The 25,301-nt window shown below is 37.1% G+C and overlaps 1 protein-coding gene across 3 annotated transcripts in view; it reads left to right on the top strand.

The window, feature by feature from the left end:
• The window catches only part of NSMAF (neutral sphingomyelinase activation associated factor), a 38,599-nt gene that overhangs the window by 7,977 nt on the left and 5,321 nt on the right, over positions 1-25,301 (top strand). The window contains exons 2-24 of one of the 3 annotated variants that reach the window (XM_063169139.1): positions 1,714-1,803; positions 1,902-1,980; positions 2,072-2,139; positions 2,225-2,261; positions 5,006-5,056; positions 7,503-7,574; positions 7,934-7,981; positions 8,107-8,159; positions 8,668-8,797; positions 10,586-10,657; positions 11,448-11,556; positions 13,610-13,786; positions 14,749-14,828; positions 16,192-16,282; positions 16,372-16,435; positions 16,553-16,604; positions 17,560-17,680; positions 17,948-18,079; positions 19,838-19,880; positions 20,335-20,498; positions 21,816-21,924; positions 23,285-23,343; positions 23,794-23,861. In XM_063169139.1, the coding sequence (XP_063025209.1) occupies positions 1,714-1,803; positions 1,902-1,980; positions 2,072-2,139; positions 2,225-2,261; positions 5,006-5,056; positions 7,503-7,574; positions 7,934-7,981; positions 8,107-8,159; positions 8,668-8,797; positions 10,586-10,657; positions 11,448-11,556; positions 13,610-13,786; positions 14,749-14,828; positions 16,192-16,282; positions 16,372-16,435; positions 16,553-16,604; positions 17,560-17,680; positions 17,948-18,079; positions 19,838-19,880; positions 20,335-20,498; positions 21,816-21,924; positions 23,285-23,343; positions 23,794-23,861 (1,969 nt within the window). Of the gene's footprint in view, positions 1-1,713; positions 1,804-1,901; positions 1,981-2,071; positions 2,140-2,224; positions 2,262-5,005; positions 5,057-6,364; positions 6,383-7,502; positions 7,575-7,933; positions 7,982-8,106; positions 8,160-8,667; positions 8,798-10,585; positions 10,658-11,447; positions 11,557-13,609; positions 13,787-14,748; positions 14,829-16,191; positions 16,283-16,371; positions 16,436-16,552; positions 16,605-17,559; positions 17,681-17,947; positions 18,080-19,837; positions 19,881-20,334; positions 20,499-21,815; positions 21,929-23,284; positions 23,344-23,793; positions 23,862-25,301 lie in introns of those variants that run through there. The other 2 variants (XM_063169149.1, XM_063169155.1) reach the window with 2 other exon arrangements.

The following is a 25,301-nucleotide window of genomic DNA, read 5'->3' as shown; positions in this document are numbered from 1 at the left end:
GTGATAGAACTTGCAAGATCTGAGTTTGCAAAATCAGAAATTCTAAGTTTGTCCAGGATGATTTCAATGGGATGCTATGTTGAAAATTTGAATATAACAGGATATGAAACATAATAGCTTCCCCACAGTAACTGAGTATAATTCCATATGGCACAGAATAACCCTTGGTCAGTTGGGGTCAGCTGTCCTGGCTGTGTCCCCTCCCAACTCCGTGTGCACCTTCACCTTCCTCGCTGGCAGAGTGGGGTGGAGCAGAAAAGGCCTTGGCTCTGTTTAAACACACTCAGTGCTTAAATCATTGAATTATCGACAGTTTTCAGCACAAATCCAAAACAAAGCCCCATAGTAGTCACTGCAAAGAAAACCAAGCCAAGACCAGCGAAAGGGGATCATAAAAAGACTGTTTTCAAGAAAGGAAAGTTAAGATAAGGCCATTTTAAAAAAGCAGCAGAGCAGTAAGACAGGGTATCTTGGGAACACAGTTTTGAGTCTGTAGAGCCACTGTTACTTGTAGTTGCAGTAAAACCTGTGTTGTTATGTTCTGTTTAAGATAACAACCACAACACAGTCTTTAAGTACACAAGATATATTTTCAATACTGTTATTTTTTCCATTGTGAAATCTGCTTTTTTAATGAACAGGCTGTTCGATTCACTCGGTTCATTTAGTGAACTCCTGACATATTTACTGCTGTTTGAATACTGCTCTGGGGACACTCGGTGTTTATTAGTGTTTTCACAGGCATTTCTAGTGAAGCATATCATGAATGAAGTACAAAAAGCTCAAAATGTGGGTGTAAATAAATACTAAGTACTTGTGCAGATCAGATCAGCACTTCACACAAACAAGTTGTACTTCCAACTGAGGTTGTTTTTGCTCCTCCTGCTGTGCCAGTATCCACAGGCATTCTCTACAGCTAAAACACTCAGTGACTGTGTTCACCCTGTTAGAAAATTGTTGAGTTTTGATCACTTGCAGTGGTTTTACTTAAGTTGGTAGAGAAAGCATTTCCATGTTCCCCCTAATCTGGCCTATTTGCATTTGCTTGGTACCAACACTGGCATTACTATGATCCTGCAATTAAATATTTTCAAAGACTTCAGTTTCCTATTTTTTTTTTGTTGTTGTTGAGGTTTGTTGTTAATCACATTAGTCCATGAAAAGGCTTCCTGGGGACTGAACAGAGGTGTGGAGGAAGTACAAAATGTGGTTGGTGAGGAAGGTAATGCTTCCTCAGAGGGCATCCATTGAGTGACTCACTCATGTTGTAAAATCTGTGCCAGTGTTTTCACTTAACATTTTAGACCAGTTTAATTTAGCTTTGTTTGAAAACAATCTAATTCCATCTGTTCTAAGTGATTAGTTCCTGCCCTACCTTTTTGTGTCATTGCATATTTTACCTGGCATACATTGATCAGAGCTAAAGCAGAAAGCCTGGTTATATTAGAATAGTTTCCATCTAAGACATCAGAATCAAATATCTAACTTTATATGTGTTGGAAGAGAATTTGTTGATCTTCTTCACATGTACACAATTTCCATATAGGTTGTTATTTTAAAAAGTTAAATTAATTCATTATTGGGGTGTGGGATGCAGCAAAGAGATCAGAGAAAACTTTCTGAACACCTGAAATGTTTTATTAAGAGTACTAACTGTTATGGTATTTTCTCTTAGAATAAAAGATTTTTATTATTTTTATTTTTAATTTGTAGGTTTTCGCTGCTTCTTCTGAACCTGGAAGAATATTACTTTGAACAGCACACAGCTAATCATATTATAAATAAAGATTGCAAAGATGAAAGGTACAAAACTCTTACATACCTTCACTTTTTGGAGTCATTCTAGGCTCATGTGTCTTGAACGTATGCACAACTTTTTTTGTTTTTATTGTTCCTTTTAGAAAATTCAGAGGCTCCCTGAAAATCTGTTCTAAGTCAATTATTTTTGAACCAGATGACAATATCCAGCCTATTATCAAGGTAAGCAGTTCAAACTTAAATTTCTTGGCAACTAAAGATTCTCTTTAAAAAGCTTTTAAGAAACACGATGTATTTTTATGACTTGCTGCAGATACCATTGCGGGATTGCAGTAGTATAAAAGCTCCAGAAGATAATGAAGTAAATAACCCTTTCACAAGGTAGGTAAATCTGGAATACTGTATGTATTTAACTTCCTTTAAAGCCCTAATTCCCATAATTTCAAATATCTTATTTACATTTTAGGAATACACCTGGAGGGATTTCTGTTGTATGTAGCCAGGTAAGACATGCATATAATAGATTCTTGATGTATAAATGGGTGAGGTTACATAAATGAGCAAGCTTATGTTCCTTAATGGTATTTTTCCTCAAAGCTATAATCTGAGAGTGGGAAGTTAACTGAAAACTAAACTAATTAGTGTCAAAAACTTAGCATTAATGTGAAACTGTTGATGCTGGAAATTGCAAACTGTTGATGACTTAATTTAGTCATTAATTCAATAAACAGAACATTTTTGCCCTGTGCATTTTATAATGGAGCTTTGGGAAACCTTAGAATTGAATGAAAAAGAAGAATAGACTGTAATAAAACTTTATTGATCATCTTTAGTTTGATTTTTTTTGCACTTCTTTCATCTACTTTCTGCAGCATTTTGGCATAATGGCAAAGTTATCTTGGTCCATGCAGTTCAGCTTTGTGAAAACTCTTGACTGTGCTGTGTGTCCACCAAATAGTTTTCAGAAGGTGTCCTGAAATATTATCTTAAAGTTTCAGTCAAGAGTTGTGGTTGTGCATGTATTCATTCTTAGAGTTTACCAAGGGGATGCACTTTAAATTGTGGTAAATTTCAGTTGATAAGTGTTCCAAAGCTGTAAAAGTTAAAAGAAAAAAAAAAAGTTAAAAAAAAAAGTTCATGTGTTCCTTTCAGGATAGAACCGAGTTGAGGCAGGGAATACAATTTTAAATATTCTTGTTTATTTCTAAAAGCTGTCTTTACCAATCCCCAGAATTGATAGCCTTGCTAAGTTATGTGCAGTCAAAAACAAACTCAAGCATTTAATACTGTCTACGCCAGAGAAGTTTGTGGTTTGTGTCGTAGTAACCAGTATATTTAATTTCATTTTGAAACTGCTTCTGTGAAAAATACTGTGTAATCTATTTTTTGAGTTGGCAGGTTTTCTATGTACTGAGTGATTTTTAAAAACGCATTTCTAACTCCTCCAGGCAGCGCTTCCACCATACATCATTACTCTTGTAACAAGCCAGAAGAACAAGGGATTGTAAGAAACATAGGAAAGACGAATTAAGTTTTAAGATGGCAAGTGTGGTTAGCACATCTCACTCCTCCATTTGTAGCTTGCCAGGCATCTTCCTATCTCTGAGGAAATGTTCTGAAGTAGTTGGATGGCATCATAAATGCTGGTATTTTGTATAAAGCTCATATGGACTTCCAAGTATCAAGTAGTCCCTAGTTGTAATTATGACAGATCATGATGTAATTAAAAATATGGGTTTTTTAAGTAGAATTTTGGCCTTGTAGGAAACCACACATAGGGAATACTTGGAAAATCTTAAACATCTTTGCCTTTTAGAATCAGAAAAAATTGTTAGTACATAGCTGGATAAGCAGCTTTTCCTTATGTAACAGACAACTTAGAACTAATGGCTTTAAAATATAGTAAATGGGAGTAATAATTTGGCATTATTTCAGTATTTATTCTTGAGATAAAACTGAGAGAAATCCTCCAAAGATAGGAAATTAATACAGTATGCTTAGGTTTTTGCTCAGTTTACAAGTAAAGAAAACCATACCGTTGTGTCTACTTCTTATGTAATGTAGAGTACTCAGTGTAGTTATCCTGCAGAAGAGCAATGAATGTGAAGCAGATTTTTCATTCTGATTCTCCCATGTCCTGATTCAGGTCTGTACATGATGATGTCATATGAAAGGCACTAATTACCATTGTTTTTTAATGTAGCACTTAGAGAGGCTTGCTGAGTTTATGGGCTTCCAAGCCTGCCACTTGCTTTGTTCTAGCTGGATGTTTCTTGGAGCGGTCATGGACTGAAGGTTGGTTCCGTTGACAGCTGGGGGAAGGCTGTATACAGCAGCCAGAAGGATTCTGAATGAATCTGGCAGTGTAGAATTGCAGGTGTGCTACCTATAGGAAGGGAACTGAGGCACTGGGAAGGGACCTGTGATCATCCAAGTTTCTTGAGCCCGGGGTAGAACACAGTAGGTTATGCAGTTGTTACCCCAGGACAGCAGTACAGTGTATTTTGTTTGGTTCAGAACCAGTCCTGAGCTTAGGCCTGAGGTTTAGCAGATTTGAGCCTTCTCTACAGGCAGCAAAACCATAACTTATTTCTGGCTTGTTGCCCTTTAGATAGTGGATAGTAAGGCACAGCGTACAAATTAGTGTGCTACCAGTCAGGTTTTTTTATAGGAGTTGTGAGAATGTTCTGAAGAAGGAGAGTAGTTTTATGTGGGTTTTGGAGAGGAAAGCGGTTCTCAGAGATGAGGCTAGCACCAGAGAAATAAAACTGTTCAAAAGCATGTTATTGGATGAAGGAGGAAATCTGGTGTTCGTTGTGGTTGGAGCTGGAAGTGAAATGTTTAGCAGCAGAAGAAAGGCATTCATTTGAGAAAGTTTGCACAGGGTGTGTTGCGTGTTGCCAGTCTGGAGTAATTCCTGTTTGGGCAGAACCTTGAGCCACTAAAAGAGGGGAAGGATCTGCCCCTCTGAATGTAGCTCCTTGAAGATCATATGATTAGGATAAAAGCCCACTAATCAACTGTATAAGTAAGCCTCTGAACAAAATTGGACTCTTGCCCTCCTTACAGTTAGCTGATGTAAAAGCTCATTGTTTTCCTGCAGTTTATTTGGGGTAGTTAAAGCAGGATATTACAACTCAGTGTTTTGCTTGCTTAAACAGTGTTCTTAGCTTTATATTTACCAGTACTTCTGATTAATTATATTATTTTTTAAGGTGTGAATCTGTAATGTCTGTTATTCTTTCAGGTTTTTCTCATTAAAGAAAGAAATGTTATTGCACCCTATAAAACAGTAAGAGTAAGTATATATTTTTTCACTGCTTTTAGCAAACTGGAGTTTTGTAAGGATTTATGTTGTCATTTCTGAAAGAGTTAAAATAATTATCATTTGAGAAATATGACAGTGAAACTTTCAAAAAAAGTATTTTTAAAAAAATATTGAAAAAACATGTCTGAATTCTTCTGTGATGGCTTTCTGATACTTCTTGGAGGACATGCTGCAGACTTGACACTTGCTATTTATCTTGATGTGCAGCTCTATGGGCTCAACAGTCAGAGCTGTCAGCTGAGTGCTCATGTACAGTGGACACTGCTTCCTGGCTAAGTGGCATCTCCTCAGTTCTGCTCAGACTGAGATTGCTGAGTTTCTGCTCAGATGAGAGATTGTTAGTTGATACTTCCCAGCTGAGTGTTTCTCAGCTCAAAGAAATGGTGGGTAAGGCTGCTCACAGCAGAAATTGGAGCTTGTTCCTCGCTGCTGTCTGCTGATAGGGTCGGTCTGCTCCAGTTCTGAGCCTGGAGGATTCAAGGCATACAAGTAAGGGTTTTTGCTTAAATTGTGAGATTAGTTAAGACACAAATGCAAAACTTTTATTTTTCAGAGTTAATTCACTTTTTGCCCAAGAGTTGAAAAAGATAGAATTATATTTCTCAATGTTTTTGTTTAAGTAGGAAACTTCAAAAATGATGGAGTCTATAAAATCTGTATTACTGTAGTGGACAGCAGAGAGACAAGAGAGGATCTCTGTTCTCTCAACAAGGGCTTTGGGTTGGTTTTGTGATTAGATCTGCCTCTGAACTAGTACTTAAAAGGTTTTTTTCTTTGTTTTTTTTTAAATTCTGATAATTCTTCATGTGCTGAACCTGTTTTGTCTTCTAGTCCTTCTATGATCTGTTTTGCAGACATGTACAAGATTTATTAAGTATCAGACAAATACCTTATCTCATTGCCAACAAAGTGGAAAAGGAAAGAATCAGAAGGGTTGTTTGGAAAGCTCTTCTCTTCATTTTCTTCTACGTTATGATTCATCCACAGCTAAAACATTTCTGACAGTTGACCATCACAATTTACTCTGCTGAAGTGCAGTTTTTCCTCTGCATTTTAAAACAAGAAATCTAATTCACCTTCAATCTTTCCTGATTTTTTTTCTGTTGCTGCTAGATATCTTCTACTTGAATTGTTGCCAGTTCCACATGTCACTGAGTGCTGGAATTAAGTAATACTTTTTATCTTCCATGTCTTTCTTTGATTGTTTCAGATCAATTACAAAATACTGAGCTCTTGTCTTTGAATATGGCTGGAGAGCTACAGAAACTGCTCACATAAACTGTCACATTGTTGGCTGTAAGCAATTCTTGTAGACCATTCACTAGGATTTCTGGGAGCTGTGTTTTTTTCGTGTTGAAGGAAAACAATGCTCTGGGTGAAATGTTGCAGGGCTTTTATCTAAATTGCTACTGAATTTAATGTCTCCCTATAATCCAGTTCCATTTGTTTTTTGAAGCATGCTTTCCTCTTGCATTTCTGTCAGTTCAGCTCAGATCACATACATTACCCTGAAGATCACCTAGATTTTCATGTCTTCCTTCCTTCAGTTAAAATTAATCCAGTTGTATCTACTGACCAATGTCTTGCTTTAGTCTTACTGATCACTTTGTTGCTTTTTTTAAAGTCTAGCCTGAGAAATCACAAAATGCTACAGAAACATGTTGATACAGTTTTATACTGCATTCAGGGATCATGAAAGTATTCAACAACCTTTGCTAAATATGAGTTGTGAGTAAAGCTAGTGCCAGTTGATCCATACACATACTTTTAATATACTTAAGTAAAAGCAGGAATGTCTCCTATAAAATTACTCTTAAGAAAGTTGGGAAAACTTTGTAGAAGAAAAATGAGTGTGCCACATAAGCTGGTTGATGTGTTAGTGAGGCTTTTGTGAATGACTAGTCAAAATAGACTGTGACTGGATTTGGGATCTTTTCAGCTCAAAACTACTTATGTAGATGAGAGTGACTAACTTTTTTAGCCTAGTCTTTAAAGATTTGATGGGCTGGTGTCTTTCATCTATAAGAAATACAGTAGCTGTTTAAAATGTAACATGTCATTTGCTAGTTCTATATTTGCATGTGTTTAAAATAGATGTTAAAATAGGCAGAACAGGTACTACTTTTCATGTATTGATGTTTGCACTACATTAACTTATTCATTTCAGAGCTGTTGTGCTGTATTGTATTAAACAACGCTGCACAGAGAGCTTTCACCTGGGAAGATATATTTGTAAAGAAAAAAGATCAACATCTGCTTTTGCAATCTTTGACATATAATACAATCTTTAATAGCATAATTTTACTGGATTTTAGAGTTTTATTATTTAAGGGTCTTTAGTTTTGTTTACTTTAATTTTTTTTTCCACTGAGTTCTATTTGAAATTAATTAGTAGTAAATGTACTTTTAATTTTAGGGTAGAACAGAACATTTATTCCAACTGGATGTTGCTTGGAAAGTAGGAGATGTTGTACAAACTCTACATCAGGTATGTGGCTATTTGATATCCCTGCATAGTTCATCACAGCATCTTTTGATTTTTAGTGTAGAATTTTATTTGTACTCAAGGTGAAAACCTTGGATTATCTATTTTTAAAATGTGGACTTCAACACAGCATCTAGTTCTGACAGCTGTTGTGTCTCATATTAGCTCTCAGTGTGCAGGGTGGTGCTAAGCAAAGTAGTAACGTGGCAGTAGAAGTGAATAAATATTTCCTATTTTCAAAAGAAATCATAATAGATCTTTTTGTATGCCATCACCAAGAAGGCTAAAGCCCCTCCTGTTTTGTTGACTTCTGAGCTGTGTGGGACATCTCTGTGCAATTTCACTTAATGCTGATTATTTAGCTTTACAGGGCTTCTTGTCTAGATAAAATGGGAGATCAAGCTGCCATGGTGAGTATCTGATTATTTCTAATATCCCTGCTTAATAATGAAATTGTGATATCACTGTTTAATAATTAACTTCTCATTGCATTTGAATCAGATACCATATTAACTTTTCTTTCCTCCCACATTAGATAACTGCTATATTACAATCACGCTTGGCTAGAACTTCATTTGATAAATACAGGTACTTTTCTAATCACTTTCTACTGGGAATCATTTTCATCTTGTTGGTTGATTAGTCTACTGCACTGATAGTTAGATGGCTGGTTGAGTTAGTCTAAGTTCTCTATTCAGAGAGTTAGCTTCTTAGTATTTTGAAGTACCTGGAATGTAGAGGAGGAAATTCTGTTGAGAAGATTAATGTGTTACTTTGTCTCAAAGATGTTTCATTTCTCTATGAATTTGTTGCAATTGGGCACCAGTATATGCCAAATAAAACTATAGTTCGAGAGAAGACAACTGGCTTACTGTCCTGAGACTGAAGCAGAATGTAGCAGTGTTCCTTTCTGGAGTGCCTGTTAAAGTGGTGGTCCCAAAAAAGAACTTTATTCCTGTGTAAAATAGGCTTACTGAAGTCCCCATTCTGATGTCCCAAGGCCATAAACTGACTAAAACCTTTCTAAGTAATTTAAGGGTGCCTCTATACCAAAGTAAGAACTGGAGGTAAACTTACTCCTTTTCTTCACTTGTAGATTTCAAAGCATTTCTGAAACGCTGCATATGGAGTGTAAAGCAGAAATGGTGACGCCACTGGTGACTAATCCAGGGCATGTGTGCGTTAGTGATGCTAACTTGTACTTCCAGCCTCTTAATGGATATCCTGTAAGTGCCTCATAGATGGTCTTGCTTACAATGTGAGCACGCTGCCCTGCTAGTGGACAGTTTTAATTCTCTGTACTTTTTCTCTGAAATGCACATAGAGCACATCTCCAAGGCGACTGTTTTCAGTTATTTTTAGAAGGTCATTAGTTTTCCTTTGATCTCTGCTGCATTCAGTGTATCTCTCTCTCTGAGGCTTCATTCTGTGCTAACTTGCTTAAAGTTTACCTCCTACTGACAAAGCACAAAATGTCCTTTGCTCATGCTCTATTAATATTTGAAGATCACTATTTGTTACATATCATTTAAGATAAATTTCTCCATCTTAGTCTGATACCTTTCCAACGTAGTGAGAGCTTTATATACATGTAGTTTACTTTAGGAGCTCTTAGCTAGGTTTTCTATTAAACTGACCATTCTTTCTCTGGAGGAAAACTGAGTGCATGTTCCAGTTGGATTATTGCTTTGGAACTTTGTCATAGAAACAGAAGTGATCATCTCAGCTGGCCATTGACTTAGCTATGATTCTGTGAAATAACTTTAATATGGACATGGGAGTAGCACAATCACCAGAAAACTTTAACTCTCAGATTAATTTTTTTTTTTTTTCCAATTTACTTGTCAGCATGTGAGATTACATCAGCAGCCCTGGTGCTGCTCCAGCTGGGTATGACTGGTCCTGCAGGCTAGTGGAGCACAGTCTGGCCAGGGATGAAGTACCAAGCTAGACCCATCCTCTAATCCCAGTGCTGAACTGCCAGTTCCCTCCCCAGGGCTGAGGGCTGGAGCATTACTCTTGTGCTCTCATCCACTGGTACTCTGTGGGAAAAGAAAGGAATCTGCCTGATTTGAGGGTCCTAAGGACAAGGAAAAGACAAGCAGAAGATTCAGGGAGTCTGGGGACTCAGACATGGGGAAAATAAAGGGAAAGCTCTGAGTGCTCTGAAAGGAACACTGAATTAGAGAGATAATGTCTGTGACAAGAGGAAGGAATGTTTGGAGCTAGTACAGAGAAGAGAAAAGGGGATTGGAGAAAACATGTTTGACAAAGGAGTAGGAATTTGGGGGACAGACTTTATAGCAGGGCCTTTTGCTATAGGCCAACGTTAATAGTTTTGAACTAGAACAGGCTAGATTTTAACTAGGTAGAGGGAAAAAAGGGTTTTTACAATGGGGGTGGTAAAACACTGGCGCAGGTTGTCCAGAGAGGTGGTGGATGCCCCATCCCTGGAAATATTCAAGGTTAGGTGGGACCACACTCAGAGTAACCTGCTGTAGTTAAAGATGTCCCTGCTCACTGCAGTGGGGTTGGACTCGGCAGCCTTTAAAGGTCCCTTCCTACCTGAATTACTCTGTGACTCGGCTGTGCTGGAAGTCCAAGCAAGGCGGAGGAGTTTCAGGGGGATTACGGTGCCATTCTGGTTCCGGGCGCCAGGTGGCAGCCTCGGCACGGTTTCCCGGCAGCCCAATGGCTCCCTTTGACAGAGTCCGTCCTGTTGTGCTTCTCTGGTGCATGAGCGCTGCTGCTGGGGACAGAGCCGGGATAATGCACTGCTGCTTACCTGTTCCTAAACTGCTCTGCTGCTCGGGCAAAAACCAACAGCAAAGACAAGCTTCCTCTTTCTAACATAACTGCTTAGCGTCACTATTCCACTGCTACAATAACGTGGATGGATATTGTTTTCATATTGCTAATATCTGTAGTCAAAAAAAACTTCAGATTTTCTGAGGAGGGTTAGGTAGAAGAACATAAACCTACTAGAATGTCTCCTCTTTTCTTCCCCCCCACAGAAACCAGTTGTACAAATTACACTGCAAAATGTGCGTCGCATCTATAAAAGAAGACATGGGCTGATGCCACTGGTAAGCTCAAGTATTTATTTTATTTTATTGTCTTGCTGTATATATGGTTTCTTAAAGAGACCAGCTGTAACAGTCTGCATTAGGTAAAAGCCATGTGTTCTTAAACTCTGTATTGATCCTTTCCGGTGTTTTTAAGTGTTTCCTTTTCCTGTGCTGTCAAAAAGATGAAAACAGAGTGGATTCTGACAAGGATGAGAAACTTCTTTCATAAGCAGTCAGCATAGGAGAAGGGAGTACCGTTAGGGAGCAATTAATTCCATTTATCTCAAGCACCTATCACGGGACAGAATGGATTTCTCTCTCTTGGTGTATTTTCTCTGGATTGATTCATGGAGGAAGTTTTGTCACTGCTTCATATTGAGACTAATGTGGAGTGATGATTCCTGCCATACATGACTGAGGAATGTCAGGAGCTCTGCAGTGAAACCTCAGTTGTGTGCTTTCAGTGGTAGCACTGAAATTTCAGTCTTGTAGAATTTTTCTGTCTCAAAACGCATTTAAACCAAATATACTTGTTTTTTGCCTAAGTGAGTGGAATAATGCAAAGAATTAAATGCCTATTACCTAGGCTTAATCAATCCAGACAGAGACAACCTATTGGCTCAGTGTAAACTGAATGCTCTTGTGATTTGAAATAGAAAATTTAGTATGTTAGATTTTGTGGGCAAAGCTGCTACCCAGTATAGAGTTATGAGACTTATTAGTAACTGGAACATTCTGTTAAAAACTACAAGTACTACAGCTTGTTAATGATTGCTCTCATTTGTTTTCCCCCCCTTTAACATTTCAGGGACTTGAAGTATTTTGCACAGAAAACGATCTATGTTCTGACATCTACTTGAAATTCTACAGCTGTCAGGATCGAGATGAGGTCTATCGCCTTATTGCAAAATATATAGGTTTGGAGTATTTATTTATTAATGTAGTGTTTAGTACCTTGGGAAAGGAAATTTGCCTGGATTTTGCTCTATTGGTGCATGGGAAGAATGAGAAAAATAAACAGATATATAGGCTGTAACAATTTTTAATAGAAGTGGGCAAAGATCAGAATGAAAGTTGTGAAATGGCACCACTTTGGTTGTGTTTGAAGAGCTGAGTGTGAAAGCTGAGGAGGCATTATTGAGGCAAAACTAATTTTTTTGAATTTGCAACTTGATATACACTGTCATTTAACATCCCCCTTTCCCCCCTTCAGAAAGAAAAAACAAAACAAAGCAAAAATCAAACAAATGAAACAAAAAACCCAACAAAATACTGTCTTCAAAGTAAGGGATAAATAAGATCCACTCAGCTAAATTGCGTTTTGCTGAAAAAATATAGACTAGCTTGTGTGTGGATCCCCCAAGGACTCAGTTAAAACCCTGTTGAGAAACTTCCTGTAATAGGTGGATTTCCAGTCTACACAAAAGTACCTGAAATTTTCTCAATCTTAGGAGTGGTTAATGAAAATTACAGTTCTGAAACAGTTGAGTTCTCATTTCTAATAAATCTTGTATATATTAATCCCTAGAAAGTGATGGTTATTTTTTTGCATATTGTAAACAGAAACTTCCTAAAACGTGTGTGTCCTGGAGAAAAAAGGGAGAAAAAGACTGAGTTTTTCTGTAATTTGAAACATTGAAATACATATTTACTGCCAATATTGAAAATGTTTATGTAAATTTTGTGCTATTTTATTATTGTACCAGGACTCTGGTTCTGTTTCAATGAATTCACCTAAATATAAGTTGACATTTCCCTCCTGCTTCACAAAGAAAAATGGAAAGGCCACAAAGGAATGATAACTTTATTTTAGAACTGTTTTAGTATTTTATATTTTTCTTTGGAAAGGAAATAGATTCTGATATCATTTTCTCTGTTGTTAAAATACCTGCATGCTGTTACCCTGCTTCAGACTTTTTCTGGATAATTTTCTAAGGTGAAATTTCAAGATGTAGATGAAAATTATGATGATGTTGGAGGTTAGAAATAAAAAATGGTGAGCCCTTTCCCTAGAAGTGTTTTTAGCACCTCGGTATCTCTCTGGCAGCAGAAGAGCCTCTCTTTGAAAGTGCTAATGTTTTTCACTTTACTAGAATTTAAAGTCCTAAAGTGAAGGAAAGATTGGACTATGTCTTTCCAGTGAAGGAAAGATGGGAAAATGTCTTTCCATCCTATGCTGAAATAGAGGCTAAAATAGAGGCTTGCCATAATCTAATCCAAGTTTCTTTCCATCATGCCATGGGTGCCGTCCTTCAGTTCTATTTCAGGCACTTGCCCAGGTGCTGTATACAGAATCAATGGAAGAAAGTTTAAAAGTAAATAAATAACCCAGTTTTCCAGCAGCATACCTTGACATTACAGCTAATAAGCAGGGTAGTGCAATTTGAATGTACTGAACTCCTGCCTATACTTCAAAGAGAATTCCAGGTGCATAATTCTTAGTTTTTTGAGTTTGGGCCAATTTTCTTTTCCTCTACTCTGTTTCAGTGGATGTGAAATTAAATCCTGTTCATGTACATACATGACTTCTTTCCACAAGTTACTGATAGTGGGTGTCCTTGGTTACAGTAGGAAAATATATTTAGTTTTTTTCTTGACTCAAGCAGAACTGCTTCTAGAAATTTGAAATCCTAAAGGTTACCAGCTTGCTGAGAGATGTTCATGGTCTGCAAATATTTTTCCATTCCTATGTAAATATTCATCCATTCTTACTGTGTTTGGTTCAGCACTCCTTCTTTATGATTTTTTTTTTGCCAAATGCAATTCAGACCCATGCGCAGAGATATTAAAAAATGTGTGGAGTATGGTGGCTATGGCAACACGAAGTTGCCAGTTCATTCTGACTTGTTCTTTTAAGAAACCGTGCCCTTAATTGTTTTACAGTATCTTGCATAATGTTAATTGCAGTATAACTTGGGGGCTAAACTCCAAACCTCCCAACTCTTAATGTTTTATTTTATTTTATTTCAGAAAATCATATTGCAGAGCACACAGCTGAAAGTTACGTGTTGCAGTGGCAGCGAGGACATATATCAAATTACCAGTATCTTCTCCATCTCAACAATCTGGCCGATAGAAGCTGCAACGATCTCTCCCAGTATCCTGTATTTCCTTGGATCATAGCAGACTACTCTAGTTCAGTGTTAGGTATGTGTATATGGAAAAGCACCTTACTGCATCATGACCAACCTGGAATGTGTGGGGGGGCATTTACACTGCATAGACTTGATGTTACATCAAAATGAACCTGGCATTGGTGGTCTTGGGTGTTTTCTTGTGGCCTTACCCCTCCCCTTTAGCTTAGGGGACAAAATACCTCACCTTTTTCTGTTAAGTACTGCACTCCTCAGATACAGAGTATGTACCAAACATCTGCTGGCTTGCTTTGCAGATCAGCAGTACTGAGCATTCAAAGACACTGTGATTCTTATAAATGGAAAAGAGGCAGTAAAATTACTTTTTTTTTTTTTTCTAACAAGTTAGATGCACTGAAATGTGTAGAATCCAGGTGTTCTTTTATGATTCTTAGCATTGCAGATTGAATGCAAGAGGCTGACAAGGCTTGTGCCTGAATAGGCTCCTTGATTAAGGGTCTTAGTGCAGTTTGTGTTGGGATTTTGTCCTTTTGAAGATTGTGTCCCTCTGCAAGAACCAGAATAGGGGAAGCTTGTGGTATTCATCAGCGCCTGCTCAAACACTTCAATCCAGTTGTATGGTGGGACTTAACTGTAGCCTGACAGAGTGGTTAATGAGTAGAAGAAGATGATACCAGCTGCTTTTGTTCCTTTGGTAGCAGTACCTTGATTAGGTGATACTACTTGTAATAACTGCCCCATAGATTAACTATTAGTTCTTCAGCAAGAGGTTTGAGATTATTCATACTTGGAAGGAAGATGAATAGCTATTGACAGTAAGACTTTATGGGATTGCAGCTAGTAGGGAGGGAGAAAATTACTGGAGGGGTTCTGTGTTGGCTTTTGTTTGCTTTATTGCTGCTTGGATAGGCTGGGGGTTTTTGGTTTGTTTTTAAATATTGATTAGAGTACATTAAAGTCTAGTAGAATGCTTGGAGTCTATAACCAAGCAGTTGGTTCTGGTTTTTTTTTAAGATCTGACAAAGCCTGAAACATTTCGTGACCTTAGTAAACCAATTGGTGCCCTGAATAAGGAAAGGCTGGATAGACTTGTGGTATGTATATCTTGGTATTCATATGCTGAACATTTTGTGCCTTGTACATATTGGCAATAAAAGGAGCTTTGTCCAGCAAGCTTTGGGAATTATGTCTTAGGAGTTATTCTATCAAAAGTTAACTATAAACTTTATCAAAAGCAAACATACCTGTAACCATTCCACATTTATTTTCCAGCTTAATTTAATCAGAACTGGTTTTGTCAGTACTAATTTAAAATTATTTGAATCCATTTCCTCTCTCTTGCTACCTTTTCATACATATATACTTTTGAAAGTTTTGCCTTACTTTTAAAATAATATTCCAAAATCCAGTTAATGTATATATGGTGGCACTGAGATGCTGTAAACATACATGAATTTATGAAACTTCAAAACCCATGGTTTTAAGTATGTAATGTAAAACACATGTTTGAAAGAAATAAGAAAAAGTAGTAGAAATCTTAAGTATTTCCATTTAAGAAAAATACTGAATTTGAAGGAGAGAACTTTAAAGGGAGGAAATTTGGATCCATGGAGGTCAGAGCACTAACTTGAAAATACTATATACCTATATATAGGTGTGCCAAGTTTTTCTATTTCTCAAGGCAGGCAGGCTTTCCTTTCATAAGCTGTCAAACACATACTTAGAGACTTAGAAGGTCCTCAGTTATTTGGCTTTTAATTATTTGTGTAAAATTATTGTCTTCTATGGAAAGTTAATTATTGCAAAATAATTTATGGGACATTAGAAAAAAATGCTGCCAGAATAACTCCATTATATTTATAAAAAAAGATTAAAATATTTCAAAATCATATAGCTTCCTAAGATTCTGGAAGGCAAGAGAATATGAACATTATTGTGTTTACAGTAACAGTAAATAAAGTCTCCCTTCTAAGGTCTGACTTCCCTTAAATTGTTATTAGCTTCATGCTTACTGCAGTAAAAGTCATTCTGTTTGTATTATGCTACATTTTAGAGTAATGCATGGGAGCTTCAGACAGGAAGGAATCTCCCAGGCTGAGGGAAGTCACTATGTTCTTCCATACTCTCATGAACAAAAAGGAAGCACTTCTTTGTTTGCGCTTCTTTGAATTTGAGTCACTGCAGTTGCATGTTAAAGTGAGAGAGGAAAAAAACACTGAAACCCTGATAGTTTTGGATGATCAATTATGACAACTGTTTTGTCCTTGATTTACTGCTCTGATTAAAGCTGCATGGATATTAGAACTTAAATGTTTATTTTATCATTGGAAGAAAAATTGAGGGTGGGTGGTCCTAATCTGTGCCTTTAAAAAGAAACAGTGTGTATGTGTTCAGAATTGAGGCAAAGCAGCAGTGCTGATTTGAAACAGACATTTCTTTCTTCTTCCTATGCTGCAGAAACGTTACCAGGAAATGCCAGAGCCCAAGTTCATGTATGGAAGCCATTATTCTTCGCCGGGTTATGTTTTGTTTTATCTCGTTAGAGTTGGTAAGGCACCTTTTATATGCTCTCTGAGCAGACACCTCCAAAGCAGACAAGGCTTGGAGCAAGCTGATGCTGTTTTTCCTTCTCCTTAGCTCCAGAATACATGCTCTGTCTGCAGAATGGAAAGTTTGATCATGCTGACAGAATGTTCAACAGGTTTGTTTACATTTTGTCTATAACTAGGCTGGTTTGTTTTCAGATATGCATCAATGGGGAGTCCAAAGCCTTAAAATTTTTTCTTTAACAAATGTGTGATTGATCTGTCTTATCTAGCATTGCAGAAACCTGGAAAAACTGTTTGGATGGTGCAACAGATTTCAAAGAGGTAAATAAATGGCTGGAAAATTATTCAGGTCTTCTCATCTGTGCTTAGCTTTCTCATGTACTGTTGATTTGAGAGTGTTTGATTGGAGTGTGTTAGGTTGTTTTTCGTTGTTGTTTCTGCTTTTCAGTTGTATGGGTTTGGTTTTTGGTTTTTTATGGTTTTTTTGTAAGGCTGGTGTCTGCATTTTATGAGTCCTTTATTAACTGTATAATAATCCCATATCAACTCCATGTTTGCTCATCTGTGCCTGATTTCTGGCTTTTAGTTTAACAGAAGTACAATGTGAATGTTAATGGAAATACATGGAAATTACCAGAGTGTGGATTAAGGCTGAAAAGAAAATTTTATGTATTGTCTGCTGGAATCTTGTAAGGATTGGCTATATTGCAGTGCTTCATCCAGAGAATGAAGAAGAAACTGTAGAAGTACTGTCTTGGGTTTTTGAGCCCTGAGAAACCCTAACTTGTAGAATGTGTTGAGAAGAATAAACTGTCACATAGTAAATACTGTTAAACTCCTTTATCAAAGAAACATTAATACAGTGATGCTTTTTTAAAAAATAGTCTAGAGTTAATGGTTAGATATGGTGGTATTTAAATAATTGGTTTAACCTCTGAAATTTGTCATAATTTTAGTTTTATTCTAGATTTTAGTCTTGACTCTTACTTGATGTCTTAAAAATGAGAACATAGCTATGCAATAATTCTAAAGATACTCATAGATGTTATGGATTCATATGTCACACATTACTTGTTAAAATGTGTGCCACTCTGAATTTAGCAGTTTGGCTCAGAGAACTGTCTTGTAGGGAAAACCTGGAAAGTCTGCCCAACTTCAGGGCTTGACATATGAAATTTACTAACTTTCTTTCCACTGAATGATATGTTTAAGTGATGAAAGCTAAACTAATATCAAAACTTGGTTGGTTTTTTTTGTTTGTTTTTTAAAATTCCAGTTGATTCCAGAATTTTATGAAAATGATTCTAGTTTTCTAGTAAATAGTTTGAAGTTGGACTTGGGAAAAAGGCAAGGTGGAAAGATGGTTGAAGATGTAGAGCTTCCACCTTGGGCATCAGGTAATAATAGTCAAACTTCTTGTATTATTAATTAAATTCAAGATTGTTGGAATCATTGTTCTTCCTCAAAAATGTCCATTCTGGTTTCTTCTAAATGAACTCTTTCTATAAAGCACTAACATAATAAATAGGTGCTTTTAATTTTTATAAGAAAATTGACATGTAGTGTGGGGTGTTTTGTTGGCTTTTTAACAATGAGGAGGAAGAGAAATGGATGCCAATACTGAAAGGGATATTTTCTCCTTTAATTAACCTGTATCTTGTCAGGTCCTGATGACTTTCTTCAGAAGTGCCAAGAGGCTTTAGAAAGTCCATATGTATCAGAACATCTTCATGAATGGATTGACATCATATTTGGCTACAAGCAGAAAGGAAGTGAAGCAGTTGCAGCTCACAATGGTAAATACACATTTATAGAACTAGCAAAAATAGGGGATGCCTCAATTAGGCAGGAATGGTAAATCACAACATATCTGTAATGCTTATTTTGTTTTGAGTGTTCAGAACTGTGCTTTGAATGCTTGATCCTTACTGGAAATAGTGACTTATCTGGCAGTATTGCCTTTATGGTGATTTGTATCTTTGAAGATGTGCTTCAGAGGGTGGACAAGATGATTCTGTAGCATTGCTGGGAATTGCTTGCACATCATGGTGTGGCAATATTGTATGGAATTAGTGTTTCCCAATTAAAAATGGAAGCCTGCAGAGTCTCTATGGATTTAGCCTTCCTCCAGTGTAATTTCAGTGGGAGAATTTCAATACAATTTCCCCCTCCTCCTGAGAGAATTGTTAAGGGAAAGAATGGGCTAATGGGCTCCAGGTCTTTGGAGCAAGAATGAAGGAAAAAGTATGTGCTGGTTCTGAAATGTCTAACTGCATGTGAGACATTTCAGTGTTTGCAACCTTACTCTGAACATGTATCTAGCCACTATGGGGATCCCCTTTACAAAGGGGGATGTTGTTATGTTACTGCTGTGTAATTGTGTTCATTTACACCTAATAGTATTACCAATGATTAACTTACTCATTCAGTCTGGTATTTTAGCTGTGTATGTTACTACCCAATAAGAAAGTGCCCTCTCATAAAAAAAAAAAGTAGCAGATCCGATTTTTAGGGTGTTTATTCCAAAAACCCTGGTCCTTTTGACGGATTTCTAGTAACAGAAAATGTTGAGATAGTTTGCACTTAAAGATGTAATAAGTTCAGAAAGAAAACCTTCCTACAACAGTGGTGAGGGTAGGAATAAGCAATATTTTGATACTTGGCACTAATTCCAGGGAACGATAGTTTCTAATTTCTAGTTCCAGGGAAAGATAGTTGAGATTGCAAGGATTGTTTTGCTGGGGCTTGTTTGGTATTGGGGTTTTTTTGCTGTTTGGTTGGGGGTGGGTTGGGTTGTTTCCCTGCTGTTCATTTCTTTCCAGTGCACTTTCTCTACATGTCCTTAACATATGATTGGCTATATTTTAGAGCTGTAGGGTTTGGCATTCAGTTATACTGTGAGGATAAGTGTCAATTACAATGTACCACAGACTTTAAATACAGTAAATCAGCATGTAAATTATGGCATCTATATTTTTACCTCTCAAAAGAGACCACTTTTTATGCATAATGCTGCTTCTGATGCAGTATGGATTTTTATTAGCATAATGAATTGCAGACATTTAAGTAGATAAGAGAGTCAGAAGGGATCTGTGTGTGAATGAACTTTGGTCAAAGTAAATGATCTTAAGCAGCAGCCTCAAAGTCATTTGCGTCACAGCAATTCACCTGGAAAGGTGAATACACAGATCTTTCTGATCATTCTTTATTACTTTCTGTTCCCTGTCTGAAAATTAACCAAGGATCCAGTTATGCAACTGTGCTTGCTTTCTTATTTATCTGTTTATATGTTTATTTATTGGGGGTAGGTATTGAAGCTTTAGGAATCAATCCTTCCTCTATGAAAGTACTACTTCCTTCTGAAACTTTCTGAAAAACTCTTGGAAGTCCTAAGATTTTTCAGGTAAAAAAAACCAGGATTAAAATGTAAGACCTCAAACTCTAATGCCTGCTGAAATAGCTTATTTGTGAGTAAAAATGCAGCTCTGTTTGTAGGAGGACAAACAAAATGAGCCTTGTATATCCACATTGTACAAATAAACTTTTTTTTCCAGTGTTTCACCCATTAACTTATGAAGGAGGAGTGGATTTAAACAGGTAATTAACAAGAATCTGAATGTTTGTTAAAGCAGTTAGCTAAGTTTCTCAGTATCTCTCTAGGTTCTCTGCCAGCTGTAAAAGGGCTCTGTACATGAATGGTGTTGATCTTCCATTTTATACTCCCAAATATGCAGAGAACCAGCACCATATTCTCAGTTTTAGCTTTCATTGAAAGACTGTTTCTTAAGCATTTCTTCAGTCTGGCTTTTCTGGAAGTGTTTCATTTTTCCAGTCATTGAGAATATTGTTATTTTACAAAAACAAAGTTATATTTTACATAAACAAAGTTATGAAGCTGTTATGATTGTAAATCTTCAGTAAATCAGTTCTGTAAGAACATGAGGTGATCTGTAGTGCTGTAGTAACTGCACACAGTTCCATGCTTTTGGGGAAGGGGAGGGGAAAAAAGTACTTGCCTCCATGGCTTAATTATATATCTTGTTTTGTAAAGTATTATGGACCCCAATGAAAAAGTAGCTCTGCTGACACAAATCCTGGAGTTTGGACAGACACCAAAACAGTTGTTTACAACCCCTCATCCTCAAAGGAAAATTCAGAAATTGAAAAGCTTGTCTCGAACATCTAGTCACAGCACTTCCATAGCTGAGTCTCCAGGTAAATGTTTAATAGATAAACTAACAATGTGAAGGATTTGTAATTTTGAGTAGTTTCTTTCTCCCACAGGATCTCATTATACAACTCTCTTGGCTACTTTCCCTGTAAGGCAACTCAAGATAAATCCATGAACTAAATATTAAAGAAAAACAAAACCAGACCAGTTTCAAATTTCAGTATACAGGTGTTGCCCTGTATTTTGCCTTCTCTTCCAGTGGTCTCCTCTGGGACTGTTGCACCTCTGCTTCTGAAGCTGTGGGAGGGCGATCATCCCTGGCCTTTCCTGACACTTTAAATTCAAGCTGATGTGATGGCAGTTTCAATGGCCATATCTGCAGGCATTCTAAATGATGCAAAGATTTGTTTGGGTTTTTAACAGCAATGTCTTAGGGGGGTAATTAATTAATTAGCTTGATCAAAGTAAACCTTAAGAACTTAAATTAAGCATCTGAATTTTTTCTCCTTTTCCATGACTTGAATGAAAATCTGAAAGGACATATTTTTCCCCCTATACTGTAGGGACAGAGTTGATTGAGTAACTTTCTTCTAGAAAAGGATTGTAATGCCCTCACAGGCTTTACAGTTGCCATTCAAAGCAGGACTTAAACCACTTCACCAAAACTAAGATGCTATTGTCTTCATAAATTATATAGCGATTTAACTATAAATTGGGCTGAAGATTCAGCCCAGGTATCACTTGGAAAGATCTTTCTCATTTGATTGTCTTCAATTCACTTACCATTTGATAGCCTTGACTTTGAAGCAGAGGAGTGACAATGAGGGCTACTTAGCATGGCAACCTGTAGCATCCAATGGCAAGAGGAGCTTTGAGAGTTGTATGGGGTAATAGTAATGGTCATGTATTAAACAGATTTGCTGTCTAAGTCATTATTTCATTCATCAGTGTTTTCTCTTGAGTTTGACCATTTTATAATTGACATTTAATTATCTCAGTTTTGTTGCATTTTTAATCCCTTAACTTTTGCAACAGTGAAATGAAGTTGTGACACTCTTAACATAATGCAATAGAATAATAAAAGCATATGCTTCATTGTAGCAGTAAATGGCTTCTCTAGTTCTTTTTCATCTGGAAAGGCCTTGATGTTTCAAAGGATACCAAAACATTGCTGCAGAGTTTTTAGGTTTCCATTTTTTGTTTGTTTGTTTTCCATTTCCTTTGGATTAGTCTAACAATCTTATTCCTGAAGCTCTGCATGATTTCTGTAATTTCATATTTATGTCAGCTACCTAGGTATTTGAAATATGTCTTTTTATTTTCTATTTGTGATGGAACTTTATTGTGGCATTTTATTGCAGTTTCTCCAAATGAAGAATCATTTGAAGATTTGACAGAAGAAAGTATAACACTTGCCTGGAACAATATTGCCAAACTAAAATTAGATACACAGTGTAAAATTCACAAAGAGTAGGTACTATTCTTTCCAGTCAAAATTCTTCCACTGAATTGGGGGGGGGGGGGGGGGTGGGAAATCTCTGTGTCAATCTGAATGATGGGTTAGGGTTTAAGGTAAATACTTTTTTTTTGGAGATGACTCAGTGATTTGATTATGCAAGATGAACTTGAGTATAGGATGGGTTATGAATCCAGAGAAGGTATTTGTCAGCTTGATTTTTGCTATTGTTTTTCCTTAGCTCTAGATCTGTATAGGTTCATTATCATTTTAGTACCTGAAGCAGATATTGATTATTCTTCTCTGAAACTGATAACAGCAGCCAGATAAAGACTCCAATTTATTTTTTTTTATAACATCAGGAGCACAAACTTCATCCCATCAGATTTGAAAGAATAAACACTTAAATTGTTCCACTGTACACCTCAAGCTGTTGCTGCATGAGCAGTTTGCCAAGTCTCCAGCTGTAGGTTTTTAGTTTATCTGGGTACCAAACTACTGTTCTGGTGGATTCCTAGGGATTCAAGGGTCAATAGGGGCTCTTTTCAAGTGAACTTTGAAAATATCTAATAATGAACAACATCAGCTATGTGTTAAACAACAGGTTTTCCTTTGCCCCCATCTCTTGTCCTAGTGACTGGGCTGGTTAGGAGGATTTCTTACTACTGTGAGTCCAGCTACTTTCTTGGTGACTGTAATCAAATCTAGGAAAACATTATCATGTCTCTAAAACAAAGTAATATTTGTAGTGAGAAATCTGTTACCAGATTGTTAGCATTAAAAAAATCTTGATCCTGAAAAGAGACTCAAATTTCAGCTTCAGATTATTTTTATTACTTTTTTTTCCTGAAGACTGCTGAGAAATAATGAGGCACAGAGCTGTGTAACAGAACTTTGGCTGTGCAGTGTGCTCTGTGCTTCCTAATTCCCTGACATAAGCTTTGTCTAAAGTTCTTCCTATAGTGACTTTGCCAGTGTCAAATTAAAAGAGGAAAAAATGTGCAAGTTCCAATTCCCTACACTTGAGGTTTTCAGTATCTGCTTGTAGGCAGCTTCCTGATTATTTGTAGCTAATCCAGAACTGGAAAATCTAAATGTGAAACCATTTATCTTCTTACATGGGCAAGTCCCTTCCGATGCAGATAGAGTTCTTACGGAACACTATAGGGATCCTGTCCTGGTGTTTCACATTTTATGCCAAGGTATATTTTTGTCTCTAGGCAGGTAACACACCACTGTAGTGTTTTTAATCTCCTTGAATGTCTTAGCTCTTACAGAGCTCAAGTAACAGATTTCAGCTGTAGTCTATTTACAGTATGGTGGTTCAGTTTCAAAATCTATGAAGTCACCCACAAGCTTACTTGTATTAAACAGGGCAATTACTGGAATAGCAGTCACTTGCAATGGGTCTTCTGTTTTCACTACATCCCAGGGTAAGTATTGCACAGGTATTTACCACAACCTGCAGGGTAAATGCAGGTTAATGTTGTTTTTTTTAACAAAATGGCATGAAACTGAAATATATATCTGATGTAATTGAATAGCTTAACTATATGAATTTGCTTAGTTTTAGTTGATTTTGACTCAAGCAGTTCAATATTATCTAGGCTCGGAAGATAATTTCAGTGATAATAATAATGGAAGTTTGTCCAGTTACATACCAGAGTTCTCTTAGAGTTTGATGAGCATGTGGTAGTCCATCTGTAACTGGTACAAAACTGGGCAGTTCCAGGCCCAAGTCACAAGCCTTATAAAGAGTTTCTCAGAGACTATGAGAAACCTGTGTCTGTTTTTCATACTAAGATATTCAAGCAGGAGCAAAATTATTAGCTTCCAGAATATAAAATAGTCTTTTTATTTTCTATTTTGTCCCTTATCCCCAGATTCAACTTTGAAGATGTTTTCCAGAGACTCGAAAACCATCCAGAGAAGTGTGTCCTTTTCAAACATGGTAGGCTGCTGTCAAAATAAGAATGAGATGATTGGGAATCCTCTGAAAGCTGCTCATTTATATGGCTCTTAGCATCCATCAATGCATCTTTTCTTTCCCCTGCCTACTCAGTTGTATTGTGTGTGAATAATTTAGCAGAGTGAATTGAGACTCTCTCAGGCCACCAGAGAGACAGAGAACATTCTGCAAATATGGGGAAGAAGCATTAAATGGTTACACTGTCTCTGTTCTGAGTTGCCCTGCTATCCAGGGAAGAGCTTGTGGTAGACAGTCTGGCATGAGCTGGGATATCTTCCTGAGCAACCTTGAACTGCCATTGGGACCAGAATTTCAAAGTTTAAATTCCACCACATGCTCACACCAGCATTGCCTTACTGCACCCAAGTGTTTGAAGCCTGTGAGTCAGCCAGCAGAGAAAAACCAAGCAGAGGGAGTGGAATCTGTGCTGGGTGAAAATGAGCCATCCTTCTTCCATGAGCAATGATCTCAGCAACTTGTGAACAACACTTTCCCTCTGCTCCTAAAAGAGTTGGGAAAGGGATTCTGAATTTGATTTTCTGTGCTTGAACACTGTGGCCAGAGCTGGGTTACAAAGATACACTCCCAGTTGCCATATTCAGTCTTTCATTGGTGCAAGACACCAAGATACATCAGTTTTCTGTCTATCACCATCTCTAGGGGGAACAAGAATGGCAAATGTGTTGCCCAGACAGAAGCCATAACATGCTCTGACTGGTCCCCAAGTAAGTTGCAGGATCAAGACCCTATGGTCTGCCATGGGGCACACTAGCAGGTGAATCTAGACACATCAATTCCTAATCTTCAGCAAAGGGAAATTTGGGAACATTGCTTCTTGGCACTGAGAAAAGGGAGCTCTTTGACTCCTAAGCCAAAAGTCTGTTTTTCATGAGGAGGCTTTGAGTACTCTTATTCTTTTCCTCTATAGTTTTAGTGCTGATCTAAACACTTCAAGCAATGTTAAAAGGAGTAGTGTTTACAGTCCAGCAGGTTATTGTTTTTCAAACAGACCTAAAACATGACCAGTAATGACAGCAGGTAGAAGCACTGGGCTGATTGTTGGTTTTTTCCTTGCCATTCGTAGTGACAGTAATGTAACTGACCAGGTACCTATAAATAATGTTTCTTGTTCAAAGTAGTAGGAATCAGACTGTTGTATTTCTTCTTTGAAAGACCTGAGCTTTAGGTACTGAGATAAGTACCTGTGATGGAGAACAAACATCAAAAGAATCTGCATTTTTAGTTTCTGTTAGCTATTTGTGTCTAGAATTTAGAGCAGCTTACAAGATGAAGAGCTGACCCACTTACTTCTGAGTGAGGAATTACATACCATGTGCTTGAAATACGACATTCTTTAGAAAGATTTATCAGTTCTGCATGTATTTCTGAATGTTTCTGCTACCTTTATTTAATAGAGATTAA

Source organism: Melospiza melodia, chromosome 1 (assembly GCF_035770615.1).
Source record: "Melospiza melodia melodia isolate bMelMel2 chromosome 1, bMelMel2.pri, whole genome shotgun sequence".
NCBI lineage: Eukaryota > Metazoa > Chordata > Aves > Passeriformes > Passerellidae > Melospiza > Melospiza melodia.
This window is presented reverse-complemented; position numbering and strand designations above follow the sequence as displayed.